This window comes from Monodon monoceros, unplaced genomic scaffold (assembly GCF_005190385.1).
Source record: "Monodon monoceros isolate NGI ecotype Baffin Bay Population unplaced genomic scaffold, NGI_Narwhal_1 Super_Scaffold_6, whole genome shotgun sequence".
Classification (NCBI taxonomy): Eukaryota; Metazoa; Chordata; class Mammalia; order Artiodactyla; family Monodontidae; genus Monodon; species Monodon monoceros.
Genome location: NW_021703783.1, coordinates 38,378,816 through 38,397,477, shown reverse-complemented (window position 1 = coordinate 38,397,477; position 18,662 = coordinate 38,378,816). Strand labels below are relative to the sequence as shown.

The 18,662-nt window shown below is 39.1% G+C and overlaps 2 protein-coding genes across 6 annotated transcripts in view; both read left to right on the top strand.

Moving 5' to 3' along the window:
* Window positions 1–845, top strand: part of FAM186A (family with sequence similarity 186 member A) — an 83,802-nt gene extending 82,957 nt beyond the window's left edge. Inside the window, 1 exon segment of the mRNA XM_029206706.1 lies at window positions 513–845. Within this exon segment, the coding sequence (XP_029062539.1) occupies window positions 513–845 (333 nt within the window).
* The window catches only part of LIMA1 (LIM domain and actin binding 1), an 82,627-nt gene continuing 64,636 nt past the window's right edge, over window positions 672–18,662 (top strand). For 4 of the 5 annotated variants that reach the window (XM_029204539.1, XM_029204538.1, XM_029204537.1 and 1 more), the window contains exon 1: window positions 672–849. The gene's annotated coding sequence lies outside the window, so the exon portion shown is untranslated. Of the gene's footprint in view, window positions 850–3,475; window positions 3,510–18,662 lie in introns of all 5 variants that reach the window. The other variant, XM_029204535.1, reaches the window with a different exon arrangement.

Here is an 18,662-nt window from a genome sequence, read left to right as displayed (position 1 = left end):
TTGAAACCTTACTACACGTGGGGCGCAGGCAAAGGAAAAGGAAAGGACATTCTCGAAGGGCCCTCATACAGCCACACGTACCTGGGGCAAAATGTGCGGGCAGGATGGCCAAGTGCTAGGCCTCCCAACGTACTCTAAACCTTTAGAGCACAGCTCTAAATGAAGGAATGATAAGGGCTAGAGCTGCTGGAGAACTTGGAGATCTGCCCTTGTACAACCGCTTCATTTACATGAAGAAACTCTGCTCTAGTGAGGTGAGGCGACTTGAACTTCAAGCGGTGGAGCCAGGATGAATTTATAGCTCTTTCCACTACACCCCACGGCCTCCTCTAGAACACCCTCCCTGCACAGAACTTACCCCAAAAGCACCAGGAACCTGGTTGGTGACTGGCCTACACTTGAACCTAGGACAAATCTCCTAATCGCTCTTGAGTCAAACTGTGGAAGCTCTGAGTCAGCAGGTTAAAGCCAAAGTACAGAAGCACAGAACTCTACGTCGTGCAAATGCGTAGACCCCTCAAAGAACAAAGGGCGAGACACGGGCCCTGGAAAAAGCAGCCACGCCCCTCACCACGCCCACGCCGCCCCGCAGAGCAACGCGAGCAGCCGTGAGGAGGAGCACGCAGCCGGCGGCGCGCACGCTCTCGCCGAGGCTGCGCGGGAGACGGTCTGACGTGCGCGCCCCCGCGTCGGTGGGCGGGGTCTTGGGCGGGGCTCTGAGCCGGACCGGGGCGGGGCCGCAGGGAGCTGTAGGTGTTGCAGCTGGGTCGCGACAGGTGCGCAAGGCAAAGCGCCAGGGACCCGTACCAGGGCTGGTAGCAGCGCAGAGAAAAGACCGCTGTTAGCCAGGTAAGGGCCTTCTTTCTCCACATCCTCCACAGCCGGAGAGTGCGCGGAGACCTCGAATTCCCTCCACACCCTCTTTCTCCCGGGACTTTTGGGGGTGGGGGGAACACAAGGAGCGTGAACCCCTCCCCCTCGAGAAAGGGAGTGGAGGAGCTGCTGATCCTTTGCTCTTTCCTCACTTCTGGGTACTGCGCTGGGGTTGGAGTAATTATGTAGAGCGGAGCTTTTGCTGCCTGAGGGCGGGAACTGATAGGATCCCCTCCTCTTCCAACTGGAACACTCCTTTCTAACTATATATAACAATACATACTTTCTTGGTGTGGTGGAGGAAAGCGGCAGTTCATCAAAATTCAAAATAGTCTCCCAGGGAAATATTCTAATAATTCAACTGCTCTTTTCCATTCTCCATTTTTAACCATTCTCTCCCTCTTCGATTTTTCTCCCCTTCCATTCAGCCTTTTGAGATATGTTGATAATATAGCAGTCCTTACAGCTGGATGTGTCAGCCCAGAATCGCTATCGTGTACATATGGCACCTGTCAATACGTGGGTGTTAATATAAGGTAACTGTACACCCCTGGCTACACCTACTAAGCCTGAAGCTGTAGGTGCTAGGAGCTAACCATCTGGCACCCTTCCTTACCTCCTTACTGGTGCTTACCATCCTGGTGAGAGATATTTGAAATACTATTATCTTTCACCTAATTCCAGCTTTCAGAAGTCTGCCTAATCCAGATGGTTCTATTGACTTGACTTTTCAAGTTAGTCAAAGATAATTAGGGAGTTATCAGCCGTTAAGACAGTGACCCTTTAAAAGGGGAGAGGTCTTCTTTTGCATTAGGTGTTCTTTCTTTTGCTCTTGATTTAAGTGGTTAAATTGAATACTTTTCATTTGCATAGTTATTAATACTATTCACAAATAAGTATTTTAGAAACCATGAAATAACACTTTCTTCTGAGGTCTGATGTAGGCACAAAAGAAGATGACCCTCAATGAGCATTTCCTAAGCTCCTGTGGAGTTATAGCCTGGATGAAGGATGATCATGTTTTAGGTAGACCTTCAAAAACGAGTGTGTGCATATGTATTTCTTTGTTTTGCATTGATAGAACAACACATAACATGGTACTAGGTAATCACTTTAAGAACTCATTTCATTTTTTTGGACAAAACATTTATTGAGTGCCCCTTGTATTGTCAGTCCTGTGGATTCAAAGTTCTAAATGTTCTTACTCTAAAATAGCTTAAAATCAAATGGGTTAGGCAGGTCAATAGATACAACTTAGAGTATTAGTGAGGCCAGTGCTATACTAGAGATCAACCCAGAGTGCTGTAGGAGCATAGAGAATACAGTTTTTTAAAAATTCCCTCTTCTGCTTTTCCTTGAACACAAAACAAAATAAACAACAACAATAACAAAAACCTTTGAGCAATAGTGAGTGATTCTCTTCAGTCCATGTATTTGTGTGAGTCATATTCCTTACCTTATGTTCTGTCAACATTATGGCCTTTTGATAATGGGATTAGGACTTGTCATTAATTCTATGTAGTTCAGTAAATAGTTGGTGGAGCTATTTTCACAGTTCTGAATTGGGCCTAGAAGTGTTGTTATCATGTAGTCCCTGAACTCTAGAGCCTCTGGGAAGAGAATAGTGTATTGGCAACATTAGCAAAGCATTGCCATTTTGTAAAACTTGGTCCATTGTGTAACTTTGTTTAGCTTGGTACATTCAAGTTTTGTTCCAGATTCTGGTTAAAGGTGGGCCAAATTTTAACCACCTAATAATTATAAGAAAAGAAAGCTTCAGAAGTGAAAACAATTCTATTAACAGCACATCTTGATTACAGAGGATACTTTTTCTTGCTAAGGTACCCTCAAAATGTCTTTTTCTTTCTTTCTTTCTCTTTCTTTTCTTTTCTTTTTTTTGGAGCAGGGGACAGGGTGGAGGAGGAAAGGGTCAGAAATGTTTGAAGATTTTTTGCAGCGTTTTAATGATCTGAAGTCTGTGGTAGTCTGCAGTGTTCTTCATAAACTGCAGGCATTTAGTAACTGCCTACAGTGTGCCAGTGTTCTAGTATATAGAGGATGAACATGCCACAGTCCCTTCTATATGATTATGTTTTTCATTTTTAAAATAGAGATTTAAAAAAAATAGTTCTGATGAACCTAGGGGCAGGACAGGAATAATGACGCAGACGTAGAGAATGGACTTGAGGACACGGGGAGGGGGAAGGGTAAGCTGGGACGAAGTGAGAGAGTGGCATTGACATATACACACTACCAAATGTAAAACAGATAGCTAGTGGGAAGCAGCTGCATAGCACAGGGAGATCAGCTCAGTGCTTTGTGACCACCTAGAGGGGTGGGATGGGGAGGGTGGGAGGGAGGCACAAGAAGGAGTGGATATGGGGATATATGTGTACATATAGCTGATTCACTTTGTTATACAGCAGAAACTAACACAACATTGTAAAGCAATTATACTCCAACAAAGATGTTAAAAAAAATAAAATAGAGATTTTGAGTTAATAATACAGGTGATAGTTGTTTCATTTGGCAATGAGCCGTGGTACTTGATGAACACATTTCTTACCTCCTTTGACATTGTTTCTCTCTGTTCACGCTCTAGGAAAGTGGTCCCACCAGGAGTTTTTGGAAAGACAGTAGGTATTTGCATGTATTTTGTGTATCTACAATGATTTTGTTGTTTACTTATGTTTTCAAGTACAAATTTTAATTATTGTTCCTCTTAGGGTTTCAAATATCTGGACTTCCTCTGGTATTTTTCTTTTTTTTTTTATAAATTTATTTATTTATTTTATTTTTTTGGCTGCATTGGGTCTTCGTTACTGCACACGGGCTTTCTCTAGTTGTGGCGAGCAGGGTCTACTCTTCATTGCGTTGCGCGGGCTTCTCATTGCGGTGGCTTCTCTTGTTACGGAGCACAGGCTTTAGGCGCACGGGCTTCAGTAGTTGTGGCTTGAAGCTCTAGAGCGCAGGTTCAGTAGTTGTGGCTCACGGGCTTAATTGTTCTGCAGCATGTGGGATCTTCCCGGACTAGGGCTCGAACCTGTGTCCCCTGCATTGGCAGGTGGATTCTTAACCACTGCTCCACCAGGGAAGTCCCTCCTCTGGTATTTTTCAACATTTAGAGCTTCTGTATCAGAAAGGTTCATCAAAGACATATATACAACACAGACACAAAAGAATGTTGAGAGTGTGGGAGATCATTAGACATCTTTGCCATAAAAGGCCACCTAACCACAAATTGGGAGAATTTGCCATTATTTATGTTGACAGCAAAACTAGTTTTCAGGCATTCTAAATTCCATACACTCACAAATAGGCGACTTTCACTGAGATTGGAATTGTACTCTTTCTGCAGATAGGAAAAAGTGTGCCTTGGTTCCTAAGTCAGGAATTTCCATGAGAAAAGACTTTTTTTTTTTAAGGTTGGTATGGTCTTTCACTGTATGTTTTTTGATAGGAAGTTTAAGTACTTTATTTTGGATTGTGTACAGTAATCTCCAGGTGATGTTAAATTACTTAACACAGACTCTTCAAGGTTCTTTAGTAACAAATGAGTGGTTGTAAGTTGAGTAGTTTCTACTTAATGGTTGTGGAATTGAGATTCTATGGTAAATGGTACTCTTGGTAGGGCTATACTGATTTGTTTATTCTGTGGCTGGAGGGAAAGTCCTTGAGACTCAGTCAAGTTATTGTGCTAATGCAGACCTCTTTTCATAAACAGGACAAGGTTTGACCCAACAATAAATCCATTATTTAGCATGTCAGATGATTTCTTTATATTTGAAAATGTTTCTAGAAACTTCACATGTCCAGTCATAAGAAGTTAACATGGGGAGTTCCTTGGCTCCACACTCTCACTGCCGAGGGCCCAGGTTCAATCCCTGTTCAGGGAACTAAGATCCCACAAGCCGTGCGGCAGGCCAAAAAAAAAAAAAAAGTTAACATGATACTATGAAATTTTACATTATTTTTATTTTTAAAGAATTTCTTTAATACTGCTCTGAAACTAAGAACTTGCATGTTTGGGGAAAAAAGATAACAGCTTTTTTGTACTTCTGGTAACAAGTGTGGAGCTGTTTTTTCCTGTATTTATCCTATAATGGAGCTCACTAAATGGAAACTTTACAATCCCTCAAACATGTTTTTTCTTGTACACCAAAGTATTGCCAATTTTTGTTTCATTACCCATAGAATAGTCATCCTGATATGCTTTTACTTGGTTTTAGATTTCCACAACCTTTTTCCCCCATAAACTGAAGCTTAAGCAAATAATTTAAGCACAGGACTTCTTTTCCTCACAGTCAATTTTATTGAACAGGTAATATTTGCTCAGATTTGGTTTCCACCACCAGCACTAGAGGAAACTGATCTGTCCATGCGTAGTACCCAGTGATTTCCCTCTAATGGCCCTGTCACTGGCCTCCTCCTCGTCACTTGACAACATTTGACCAAGTGGACAACTTTTCTGTCCACTTTCATGTGGCTTTCTTGATGTGACTCTATCTGGTTCTCCATCTAACCATTTCCTTCCATGCTCCTTCACTAATTCACAGTCTTTTTGCCCCTTAAATGTGTGTGTTAGCCATGACCTGTCCAGCATCCTGTTCTCCTTATACTCTCTCCCCGAGCACTCTGCTCTATTTCCATGACTTCAACTGACACCTGAATGTGAGTGATTTACAAATTAATCATCTTTAAAACCTCTTTTCATATTATATATATAATTCTTGTTTTATTTTCACATATACAAACATCCATACATATTTTGAAAATAAGAATTATATATGCTAGTTACAGAAAACCTGGGAAAAAAATAAATTATGAAGGAGACAAAATAGTCCATAATCTGTTCTGCAGAGAAGTACTGTTTGGTGTATTTCCTTTCAGTCTTTTTTTTTTTTTCCTTTGATACACACAAACACACTCACATAAACACACAGGTAACTGGGTTCATTTTATTACAGTAGATAGAGTTTTGTATCTGCTTTTCCACTTTACATTATTCCATGATTTTCCATGGCATCAAAATTATTTGAAAACAATTTTAATGGATGTTTAATACCCTATTGTATTGATGTTACAAAATTTAACTATGTACTTGGGTGTTTTGATTTTTACACCATTACTAATAAGTGAAAAAACTGAGAACAAATTTATGCATAAATCTTTGTACGAATCACTCATTATTTCCTTAAGTTAGATTCCCAGAAGTTTAATTACTGGGTCAAAGGGCATGAAAATTAAAAAGTACTGCTGTCAAATTGTGTTTTCATAATGACTAGATCAATATTCTCACCTATAGTGATTGTGAGGGCCTCTTAGTGCATCCTTCGTTAACACTGAATCTTATTTTTTTATCTTTACTAATTTGATAAGCAAAAGTGATTTAATTTGTATTTCTCTAATTACTAGTGAGAGTGAACATTTTTCATACCTTCATTTCCATTTCTGTGAATTGTCTTTTGGTTAATCTGTTCCCATTTTTAAATGTCTTAATTTTTTTTTTTTTGCGGTACGCGGGCCTCTCACCGCTGTGGCCCCTCCCGCCGCGGAGCAGAGGCTCTGGACGCGCAGGCTCAGCGGCCATGGCTCACGGGCCCAGCCGCTCCGCGGCACGTGGGATCCTCCCGGACCGGGGCACGAACCCATGTCCCCTGCATCGGCAGGCGGACGCCCAACCACTGCGCCACCAGGGAAGCCCAAATGTCTTAATATTTTAATTATGTTTTTTATTTGTTTGTTTGGAGTTCTTTCATTTATTTGGGGCTTTGGGGGAGGGAGTACAGGTTTTTATTAGGCCAAACTGAATGAGTGGAGTGATTAAAGCGGAAAGTGTATAGAAGTTGACATTATGGTGTTGTACGTGTCCATTATTTTGAGAATCCAGAGCTTGTGATGGATGGAGCAGCACCGCAAAATGGAAAGGGTGCTGGCTTAAGAGTCAGGATTCCCAACTTAGTGTTGGGAACCAACCACTTAGATGATCTTGGGCACGTCATTCATCTTCTCTGAGCCTCATCTGTAAAATGAGAGGGTTGGGCTATTGATCCCAAAATCCATACAACCTATGTATCGAAAGGATGACTTATGAACCACTGCTCACTAGACATTGTGAAATTATTTTCTGTCCCATCCCTAACCCGGCACACATTTTAAATAGATAGAGCCAAGGAAAGACTGGATGCAATAAAGGCAGTTTCCCTAGGGGTGTCAAGGCTTAGTGGAGCTTGGGGGCAATTTAATGTATTTGTACTCTCAAGACAATAGAAGTTACAACAATCGGTATTTTTAGGCACTCCCGTAGGTTGACACTTGATTACCTGGTAAAGTACATGGAAAGAGCCCTGCTGATCTATGCCACAAAGCCCGATCATCTCTAGTGCATATAAAGCAAGTCACTTCATGACAAGATGTTTAAGCTACCAAGCCAAGTTATTTAATAACTTCCCCTATTCCATACAGAAACTATTCTTAGTGTTTTTTTCTTTGTGATTTGTATAAGCTCTTCGGTTTTTTGTTTGTTTGTCTTTAACTGTTTTTCTGCAACCAGGGATTGAACCTGGCCCTGACAGTGAAAGCGCTGAGTCCTAACCACTGGACTGCCAGGGAATTCCCATATAAGCTCTTCGTTTTAAGAATATTAATTCTTTGTTCTATGGTCAAATGTTTAGTTATTTTAATTTCGTACGTGGTATATTGTTTCTTATCTATAAATCTTTTTCTTTGGGATTTTTCTGTTGCTTTTATGTTCAGAAGTCTTTTGCCATCCAGAGATGGGTTAAGTATTCACTTCAATTTCCTTCTAAATTTTATGGTTTTACTTTTTATATTCTTTAATTTGTCTTGAATTTACTTTGGAGTACCTAACCAGTATGTTTAGTGCCTTTGCATATCTTCTGAGCCCATATTCATATTTCCAACAGCTGGTAGACCATGTGGATGGTCCCTCTGCACCAGGTACCTGCGTCCACCTAATTTCCCTAGGGACAAGGATAGAAGTTGTGTTGAACACTTCCGTCCTTCTCTCCTCCCACATTTAATCACCAGCTTTGGTTGATACTATCCCAGCAGTGATAATGGCTCTTCTAATTCAGCTCCCCCTTTTTTGTTAGAGTTCTTGGGCAATCCTTAGAGTTGGCTTCAGTTTTTCCCTTTCAGTCCAGACTTGTCATAAAAAAATAGAACACTGATTTTCAAAGTATGGTTTCCTGATTATCTGTCTCAGAATCACCTGGGGTGTTGGTTTAAAAAGAAGATTCTTAGGTCCCACCTAGACTTACAAATCAATGTATCTGGAGGGATGGGGCATGGGAATCTGCAGTTTTAAGTACCTGAAGAGATTCTTTTACATACTTAAGGGGAACCAAAGCCCAAGTAAATCAAGTCTAAATTTCTCTGCATGCCATTCAAGACCCCAACTTCCACACCCTGACAGCCTATTTTTCCAGACTTATCTCTCACATCACTACCCACCCACCTGGCACTGTAGCCATACAATGATTCACGGTTTCCTGGACCCACCCTGTGCTTTCCTGCCTCTGTGCCTTTGCTCATGCAGTTCCCACAGCCTCAGACTCCCCCCTTCCCCCCCCGCCCCCCCTTAAATCCTTTTTCCTTAAGAGCTCAAATAAAATGCTACTTTAAAAAAATGAAGCCTTTTCTAAAGTCTTCTATTTGAATCAGTGGCTCCCTCCCCAGCCTTCAGTTGGCACTTTATTTTTACTTCATTTTTTACCTTAGTGCTGTCACTGTTTATGAATTATTGCTTCCTTAATAGATTGTAAACCTTCTAAGTGTGAGAACCTTGCCTTTCCTGTTCATTTTGCAACCATTATACATGTAATAAGCAATTAAATACTCATAGAATACATTAAATATATCTCATGTTGCAAACACTATTGTCTAACAATGTTTGACATCACATCACACTGAGAATAAAATTAACATCTTCTACCATTCCTTGTAAATCCTATTTAAACTGGCTCTGCCATCATTTCATACTTCTCACTCCCTAGCCATATTATTCCTGCCTCAGGGCCTTTGCATTTGCTATTTCCTTTGCCAGGAAAACTCCCCCATCTCGTCTCTTCACCTGGCTGGCTGCCTGTCTCCTCCCCATCATTCAGGTTTCACCTCAAATGTCATTCACTCAAAGAGGCCTTCCCTGGCCAGTATCTAAAGTATCTGCCCCCTTTCCTACCACCACTCCAGTTACTCTCTTTGTATTTCCTTCACAGTACTAATCACAGTGTTTAATTGTCCAGCTTCCCCAGTGGAATGGAAGCTTCATGAGAGCAGAGACCTTGTCTGTCACTTTTAGTGTTATATCCTGAGCAAATAGAGCACTGCTTGACACATGGTAAGTGCTCAAATATTTGTTGAATGAATGAATGAGCCTTGAAGAGAGACTTCTTTTAACAAGTCTTGTTTTGGTTTGCAGTCCAAAGTTTTGTTGTGGTTTTTTTTTTTTTAATGGACAACAGCTTGAGATATTTCCATCAGGGTTCAAATCAGGTAGCAGTCTCTGAGGATTTCTGAAGGTAGCAGGACAAAGGTTTGGATACTGTGATAGGCAGGATTCAGTTCCACCTGAGTGCAGGTTTTCCAAGATGTTCCCAGGATCCAGGCCACTATTTTACTACCACTGTCAGCATCTACTTTCAGGGTTATTACTGCTGGCCAATACTAGTCTATTAGCTCTCATTACATTTTTAAAAGCAAGTATAGCAAAACTAGAACCAACTGACTAGAATTTTCAAGCAATCAGAAATTTTATTCTGCTTCCCTTCTCTAGGAGAAAAATAAGAAAGCTACCTAGGATCCTCAAGGAAAGATGAAATTATTTTCATTATACTTACTACATGCCCTGAAATAGGACAGTGTATTGATTAGAGAAGTTTTTAGCAACAGTCTTAATTAACCAAGGGGTTTCTTGTTAACATCTAGCCAAACCAGACAATGTTAAGTAATCAGTTCTAATTTTTTTCCAATTTCTCCTCATTGAGTAGAATAATTTTTAATCCCACTAATTTTTTTCCTTGAAACTGGCTTGAAATTTTATTAAAAATTATAATAGTTTTATAGCAATTTATACTTTTCAAAGTAGTTATACTTTTATTTTCTCACTTAATCCTCATAACCATCCCTTGTGAATTATTATCTGTTTTTGAGATAAAGAAACTGAAACCTACCCAAAGAAGCTGATTGACTTTCCCATGGAGAATAAAAGACCACTACTCAATAAATGCTTCTCAATGGCTTTTTAAAAACAGCACCATAATTTGATGTAATTTTAGAAGGTAAACATTAAAATGTAATTAAATCATTAACATTAATATGTTTGTAACCAGTCCTTAAGAAATATGATGCATAGCATTGGTTCACATAAGTAGCAAAATTGTATCACTTCTGTGACTGTGTGATTTGGTAGTTCTTTATGTGACCAGCCTCGGCTATGCTTGTCCTTGATTAAAGCATTGTTCTGGGTTAGCTTCTCAGATTTTTACAGAAAGGAAAGATTAGAGAACTTGCCTAGAGAAGAGTCACTTTTCAGTAAACCCGTTTTAATTCTCCTACTTGAAGGGATTGGTTAAATTGATCTGAACTGGCTTTTAAGATTGAGCAAGTCCTGAAAAAAATACATCATCTAAAATTTCAGATAAGAAGAATGGAAGCCAGGCCCTTCCTGGAAATGGCCAGGAGTGAAACTAAGAAGCCCTGTATTTGGAGAAAACTTGATTAATTATTAAGGACAAAGGACTGGTATAAGGAGGTTATATCTTTAACAGATGCAGCCTTCTTAAATAAGTGTATATATTTCTTCTGCTTTGACATTGCAAAGAAGACTCTTTAATTAGCCACTTTGTCTTAATTAGCATGTAATTTTCAAGACCTGGGAGTATGTAGTTCATAGGCAGACACTCAATTATGCAGGTGGGTCTTTGTCAAGATATGTGGGAACTGAGAACTTGGATAATAGTGTTTTTCATTCATATAACAGATATTTATTGAGCTCCTGCACTGTACCAGGAACTGATATTTGATGCATCTGATGTTCAAGTATGAAATGGTACAAAGGTTAAAGTAGAAACAGGAATTCAGAGTAAATCCATGTTTTGCATAATGGCCTCAGTCAACTCTAAATTTCTATATTCTTTTTCCAGTTAACTATACTTTTCTCTAATTTTCACTTTAAATTTGAAGTTATTGACATCATTATCTGTGGGGGCTTTGTTTTGTTTTGGGTTTTGGGTTTTTTTGTTTGTTTTGGTTTTTTTTTACTTACTTGGAGAGATTTTCCTTGCTATGTGTGAAAAAATACTGGGAAAAAAACCTCACTGCATTGGACTATGTTTGTCCTTACAGTGAGTTAATTATCAACTGGGGGGAAGGGGGAAGAAGAACCTAGTGAATAAGTAACAAATTAGATTTGAGAGAAGAGATAGAATTAAAATTGGATTAGATCTGGTAATTCCTTAATTTAAAGAAAAAAAAAGATCAGAAAGGTTCTTGGTCGGTTCTTCATGACCTAAAAATTTTAGACTGAAGTCAGTTTGTAAAGGCCATAATTGGGGGTTACTCTTTAAACTGTCTAAATAAGCTTTGTGAAGGTTACCACAATTATGCAAAAAGCTAATGTGGGTTTCAAAAGTACAAGAAGATAAGACATTCAAATGAATGAATAAAGTAATAGAAGCATGTAAGAAAATGATAATTATTTCAACTTAGAGTTTTTACAGAGGTGTTGAGAACACCTAAAATTTGGCCCTTTCAAGGTATAATTTGACAGAGGTTTAAACTTTTTGGTGCAGAGAAATGGCGTCAGCTGTAGTTTTTCTGGTTGTAACTACCAGTTTCTCGGAGACAACATCAGAGATGCTCTTTTTTTTAAATTGCTGATTTAACAAAAATAAGTAGACCATGAAGTACAGTGTGCATTGGAACTGCATTTCTGGTTTATCCTTTGTGCTTGAGATCATTTTGTTTCCATCCCAGCCTTCTAAAAAATGAGTAAGAGCTAAGATTTATTTAACCTCTCTGGGCCTCAGTTTCTTCATCTGTAAAGTGGGACAATACTATTCTGAATGTGTTACTATGAGGATTAATAAATTTACATTTGCAAAACAATTAAAACAATATCTAGTACATGGTAAATGTTCAGTGAACGTTAGCTATTGTTATTGCCACCACTACTGTCAATATTTATTAAGCACTTATTTTAGCACTAAGCTAAAGGAACATCTTAGAGATGATGAAACTAAGGCTTAGAGTGATTTTCCTAATTTTACTTAATAGATAAGTGGTTGGGAATTCCTGGCAGTCCAGTGGTTAGGACTTGGTGCTTTCACTGCCAGTGGGCCCGGGTTCAATTCCTGGTTGGGGAACTAAGACCCCGCAAGCTGGGTGGTGTGGCCAAAAAATAAATAAATAAATAGATAAGTGGTAGACTCAAAATGTGGACCTGAGCTGAAAGAAACTGGGGCAGAATTGACTTAGAGGTGGAACAGGCTGGGGTATGTGGCCCAGCCGTTTCCATTTCTAGTTTTGAGACACTTTGAGAGTGGCCCAGACCACCCCCAGATACAGGGAGGATGTGATTTTCAGTAAATCATCAGAGCACGGACATTAGGGTCTGTCAGACTTTTTCAGATCCTGGCTCTGCCACTTACTAGCTGTGTTACCTTGAGCAAGTTATTTAACCTTTCTGAGCCTCTTCCTCTGAAAGATGAGAATAGTATTTATTTCATGGTATCATTAAGGATTAAGTGAATAAGATCAAATGGAATGAATGTCTTTGCATATAACTGATCCCTATGCTAAGGTGGCTCAAACTTTTACCTGATTCTGACACAGTCATCTAGATGGTGGGTGATTAGGATCTATGTTTGCCTCCCTGCTCTGGCCTAATGACCCCGGGATCAAGCCAAAACTGCACTCCCAAAGCTGTTTTTACATTGGAATCATAGGGGACCCTTTTCAGAAAAATTAGACGTGTTTGGACTCCGCATGAGAGATTCAGATTCCAAAGATGATCTTGATATTCAGAGCACCCTTCCCCTCACACGACTAAGAAGCCTTAGACTGGCTAGTTGAGGGTAGCAGCTGAAGCATAACCACAGAGAGTGATCTTAATGCCTGGATTGTCACATAGTGTCAGTCAGACTTCTCACAGGGTTGTGCTGTGCTGGGAATATTGATGAGCAATCAAGGGGTGGGTACCCTACAGAAGAGAACTCTACAGAAACGAAGATCTCATCTGTATAGTGAAGCAACATTTCTATTTGGAAAGAATATTAATGAGATCTGGATAGGAATCAGACACCAGGAAAGACAGCTGCTGTGAGAGGCAATTTGAATTGTACAAGGAGTTACACATGATATTCAGAAGGTCCTTGTGCAAATTTAAAAAGTAATTAAGTTGTAGAGATAATAAACAATTTATAAATGACCTTTTAAAAATAAATGTAGTTTCAAAAAGTAAGTGTATTAAGTAGCCAATATACATGTTAAAATACGCTCAACTTTCCTTATGATTAAAAGAATAAAAACTAAAACAATAATGTACCATTTTTCACATATCTAGCAGACTGGAAAAAATAAAAGTGATTAATAATGCTCAGTATGGGACTTCTCTGGTGGTCCACTGGTTAAGACTTTGCCTTCCAGTGCAGGGGGTGGGCGTTCAATCCCTGGTGGGGGAGCCAAGATCCCACATGCCTCGTGGCTGAAAAGCCAAAACATAAAACAGAAACAATATTGTAACAAATTCAATAAAGACTTTAAAAAATGGTACACATAAAAAAAAAATCTTAAAAAAAATAATGCTCAACATTGACAAGGATGTAGAGAATAAGCTTTCTCATATAGCTAATAGTTCAAATATACATCGATGCAAAATTATATATAAATTGATGCAACTTTTTTTGAGGAACATTTGGAAATGTCTATTAAAAACTTTAATACATAGGTCTTTTGAACCTATGAAATGCTGTTTTAGGAAGTTACACCTTAGATGCACACCTGAAAGTAGGCAATAGTAGAAGCATGTTCACTGCAGTCTTGTTCTTAAAAATGAAGAACCTAAAACCACATAAATGTTCATTGACACGGGCCTCATTCAATAAGTCATAAACTATTGCAGAATGAAATAGTATGTGGTACTGAAAGGTTGAGGTAGATCTGATCTGTACATCTTAATGTGGGAAGATGTCCAAGAAGAAATAATTACTGAATAGCACGTCAACATAAAACCATTACAATTTTTAAAAATGTGTGTTCACGTGTGACATGTGTTAACTTCTCTGTGCCTCAGTTTTCTCATCTGTAAGATAGGCATAGTGATAATAGCTTCCTCATGAGCTGTTGTAAAGATAAAATGAGATAATGTGTACTGAATGCTTAGAACAGTGACTGACACATAGTACTATGTGTTTGCTGTTATTAACATGTATAGGCAATATCAGAAAATCTTTACTCCGAACTGTGACAGAGGTTACGTTTGGGAAGTAGAATTGGCTTGGGAGAAGGGGTGGACAAGAGCAGGTAGAGGCTTCTGTTTTGTATATTGTATATTTCCACCTAATTGTTTATGATGAGCACGCTCATCCCTTGACCAGTCACTCTGACCAAGGAAACTACACAGTGAAGAAAATGGCAGCTAGAAGTGTTTGTTGAGACCAGCAGAGGAGACGTTCCCCAAAAGGAAGGAGGAGGGTGAAGGAGGGTGGCGGTGTGAGGAAATGGGAGGGGCGCTGGTGGATTACACCTTGGCTGCTGGAACTATTTTTGAAAACTACTGACCTAATTAAAGAAACAAAATTTTGATTGCACATTCCAACACTTATATATGGACTTATCCTTTTTGCAGTTTAGTTATGTTTATACTAAAAAAGTGAATAATGTTTAATTTGACTTTTTAAAAATTTTTATTTATTTATTTATTTATATTTTTGGCTGCGTTGGCTCTTCGTTGCTGCGTGTGGGCTTTCTCTAGTTGCAGTGAGAGAGGGCTACTCTTTGTTGCAGGCTTCTCATTATGGTGGCTTCTCTTGCTGCGGAGCATGGGCTCTAGGCACTTGGGCTCAGTAGTTGTGGCTCACGTGCTCTAGAGCACAGGCTCAGTAGTTGTGGCTCACAGGCTTAGTTGCTCCACGGCATGTGGGATCTTCCCAGACCAGGGCTCGAACCCGTGTCCCCTGCATTGGCAGGCGGATTCTTAACCACCGCGCCACCAGGGAAGCCCCTAATTTGAGTTTTTGAACTTTTTATTTTATATTGGAGTATAGTTGATTAACAGTGTTGTGTTAGTTTCAGGTGTACAGCAAAGTGATTCAGTTATACATATACATGTATCTGTTCTTTTTCAAATTCTTTTCCCACTTAGGTTGTTAAATAAAATCTGGTATGTATTTTACACTTACGGAACATCTCAATACAAACTAGTCACATTTCAAGTGCTCAATAGACTTTCTTTTTTTTGGCCACGCCGTGAGGCTTGTGGGATCTTAGTTCCCCAACCAGGGATGGAACCCATGCCCCTTGCAGTGCAAGCATGGAGTCCTAACCACTGGACCGCCAGGGGTTTCCCCTAATTTGACCTCTGAATAGAAACTACAAAAAGTAATTGCTCAAAGTGCCCAAAACAAACATTTGAGAAGAGATGGGTAGCTTTTCTAATAATTATGTAATTAAAATTTCAATGTTTTAAAGAGACCACTAATTTCTTTCCATTATACAATATTATAAAGAGAGTAATTTTTGCACTAAAAAAAAGTCAAACAGCTGAAGCAAAAATTACATTTATGAATTATTTTTTATCAGAGTCTAATGACATAGGCCTTGTTAAGACAATGCGACAAGTAAACTAAGCCCAAATGTGTATCCTGTTAATGAAGCCTCTGGAATAATGTTTATTGAATGTGTCTTAGACACGGAGGCGTACGGAGACTGACAAGATCGGACTGTGACCTCAAGCTATGTGCTAGGCATGGCATACATTTATGATCTCCTTTTATGTTTAGAACAACCCTGTAGGGTAGGTTATCATCCTCATTTTACATAGAAGAAGAGGGTAGTACAAAGAGGTCACCATGCATCTGGTTAGCACTGGAATCAGAATTGGAGTCAGTTGGTGCTTCCATGATAACTTACTGCCCTGCCTCCAAATAACCATTGTGGGAGGATGGGTGAAGTGAGCCCTGTATGGGGGTACACTGAGAATTCTCAGGGACCTCAGTGATATCTGTCATCTAGTCTAGTGACTTTCAAACTATAATTTTTTAAAATAACGGTTTTATTGAAACGTAATTCATGTGACATACAATTTACCTATTTAAAGTGTACAATTCAATGGTTTGTGGTATATTAACAGAGTTGTGCAGCTATCACCACAATCCATTTTACAACATTTTCATCACTTCCTGGAAAAACCCCATAACCATTAGCAGTCAGCCCTTCTCCCCCACTCCCAAGTGGTAGGCCATCACTGCTCTACTTTCTGTTTCTGTAGATTTGCCTCTTCTAGACATCTTCTATAAATGGAATCATACAACATGTACTCTATTGTGACTGGTTTCTTTCACTTGGTATAATTTGTTCAAGGTTCATCCATGTTGTAGCATGTATCAGTACTTTTCATGGCTGAATAATATACCTTCATATGGATAAACCACATTTTGTTTATCTGTTCATCAGTTGATGAACAATGGGAATGTTTCCACTTTCAGAAACATTCGTGGACAAGTTTATATGTGGATATGTGTTTTCATTTCTCTTGGAGATACACATACATACAAACATACATACATACATACCTAGGATTGGAATTGTGGAATTGCTAGGTCATACGATAATTATATATTTAACCTTTTGAGGAACTGCCAACTCTTTTCCAAAGCAACTGCACCATTTTAGATCCCCATCAGCAGTGTATGAGGGTTTCAGTTTGTCTACATCCTCGCCGACACTTGTCAAACTATAATTTTTTTTTAACCACGTGCCACAGTGAGAACTATTTTACATTCTTACCCAGTTTATACACATACAAACTGAAACAAAAGCTGTATAAAAGAATATTTATCTCTACTATGTGTGATGCCCTCTAACATTTTCTGTTTCATTCCATTTTTCATTAACATAAACAAACAAGCATGCTGGTTCTGACCCACTAAAATTGATTTCATGACTCATTAATTGTGACCCGCAGTTAGAAAAACTAGGCTATTTTAACCCCTTCATTTTACACAAGAGGAAATTGAGGCCTTGAGAGATGACTTGTTAAGCAGGTGATAGTGTTAATTAGTGGCAGATTAAATAAAGATTAGAGCTCAAGCCTGTTGGCTTCTTGCTTTAACTTTAACATCTCAATAAATTTTAGTTACCCTCATATTCAGTAGATAAAAATAAATTGGAATTTCTATTCAGATACCGTATTTTTAACCATGTATATTTTTCTCAAGCAACGTTTTAAATTCAGCAACAAACCAATCTAGAGGAAAAAGAGTAAAAAGAATTCAACTTTGGGAAGTCCACAGTGGTCCAGTGATTAGGACTCAGTGCTTTCACTGTGGTGGGCCTGGGTTTGATCCCTGGTCAGGGAACTAAGATCCCACAAGCCTCGAGGCATGGCAAATAAATAAATAAGCCGTTAAAAAAAAAAATCTTCAGAAAAAAAAAAAACTCAATTTTATTATCATGAGTTATTGGTCTGCATTGTATATTTATTTATTTATTTATTTATTTAGGCTGTGCCAGTTCCCAGTTGTAGCACGTGGGATCTTAGTTGCGGCATGAGAACTCTTAGTTGTGACAGGCATGTGGGATCTAGTTCCATGACCAAGGATGGAACCCGGGCCCCCTGCATTGGGAGCACGGAGTCTTACCCACTGGACCACCAGGGGAGTCCCTGCACAGTAATTTTGTGCCATCTGGGCAGGGAAGTTCTAGATGAACCTAGATGATGGGCAACAAATTTATCAGTTCAGTGACCCAGGTTCATTTTGTCCAAACCTCAGTTAACCTTTGAAGGGCAGCCATTTCTTTTACACTACCAAATTTGAATGACAATGCAAAATTTGAAATGAACAATATAAAAACATTTTATGCTGCTGTTTTTCCATTTTTCTTGGAATACGTATAGATCTTAGACCTTTTTATTTCAATGCTTTCCAGCATATGATGGGGAGAGACTTCCAACACTAGAATCACTTCAAGGTTCTTGTTAAGATGTGGTCTTCCTGGACCCTACTCCAAACCTAATGAATCAGAATTGAGGCATGGGACCTGGAAATCTGTATTTTAAACAAGCTTCCTGGGTGCTTCTTATGAACACTTGAGTGACCTACTGAATTAAGTCTCCCCCCTCTTTATTTCTCATCTTAGCTCTCTTTTAGTTTCTAGAATTACTATTTAGCTTTATTACCTGAAGAGCCAGTTATTTGTAAGAAATAGCATTTGTAAGAAAATACCTGAAATATTCCAACAGAGGGAGTGAACTAAAACAATCTGTATAGATAAGGTTCCGTTGTATTCTGCCTGAGTTTAATGCTAGAGACCATTTTTTCGGTGGCTATATCCTCTGGTTTCCCATTATTTGGAATGATTTTTCTCGGAATAAACAGACATAACCCACTGTTTTGTTTCACTTTCTTTCCCCCCCAAAGTACTAGTTTATAAAAATAGGTGAATCCAACAAATGATTTCAGATACCTGGTAAACCTCCCTTCATTTAACAAATACTTGAGTACCCACCCATGTGCCAGGCACTGTTCTGAGAGTTAAAATACAAT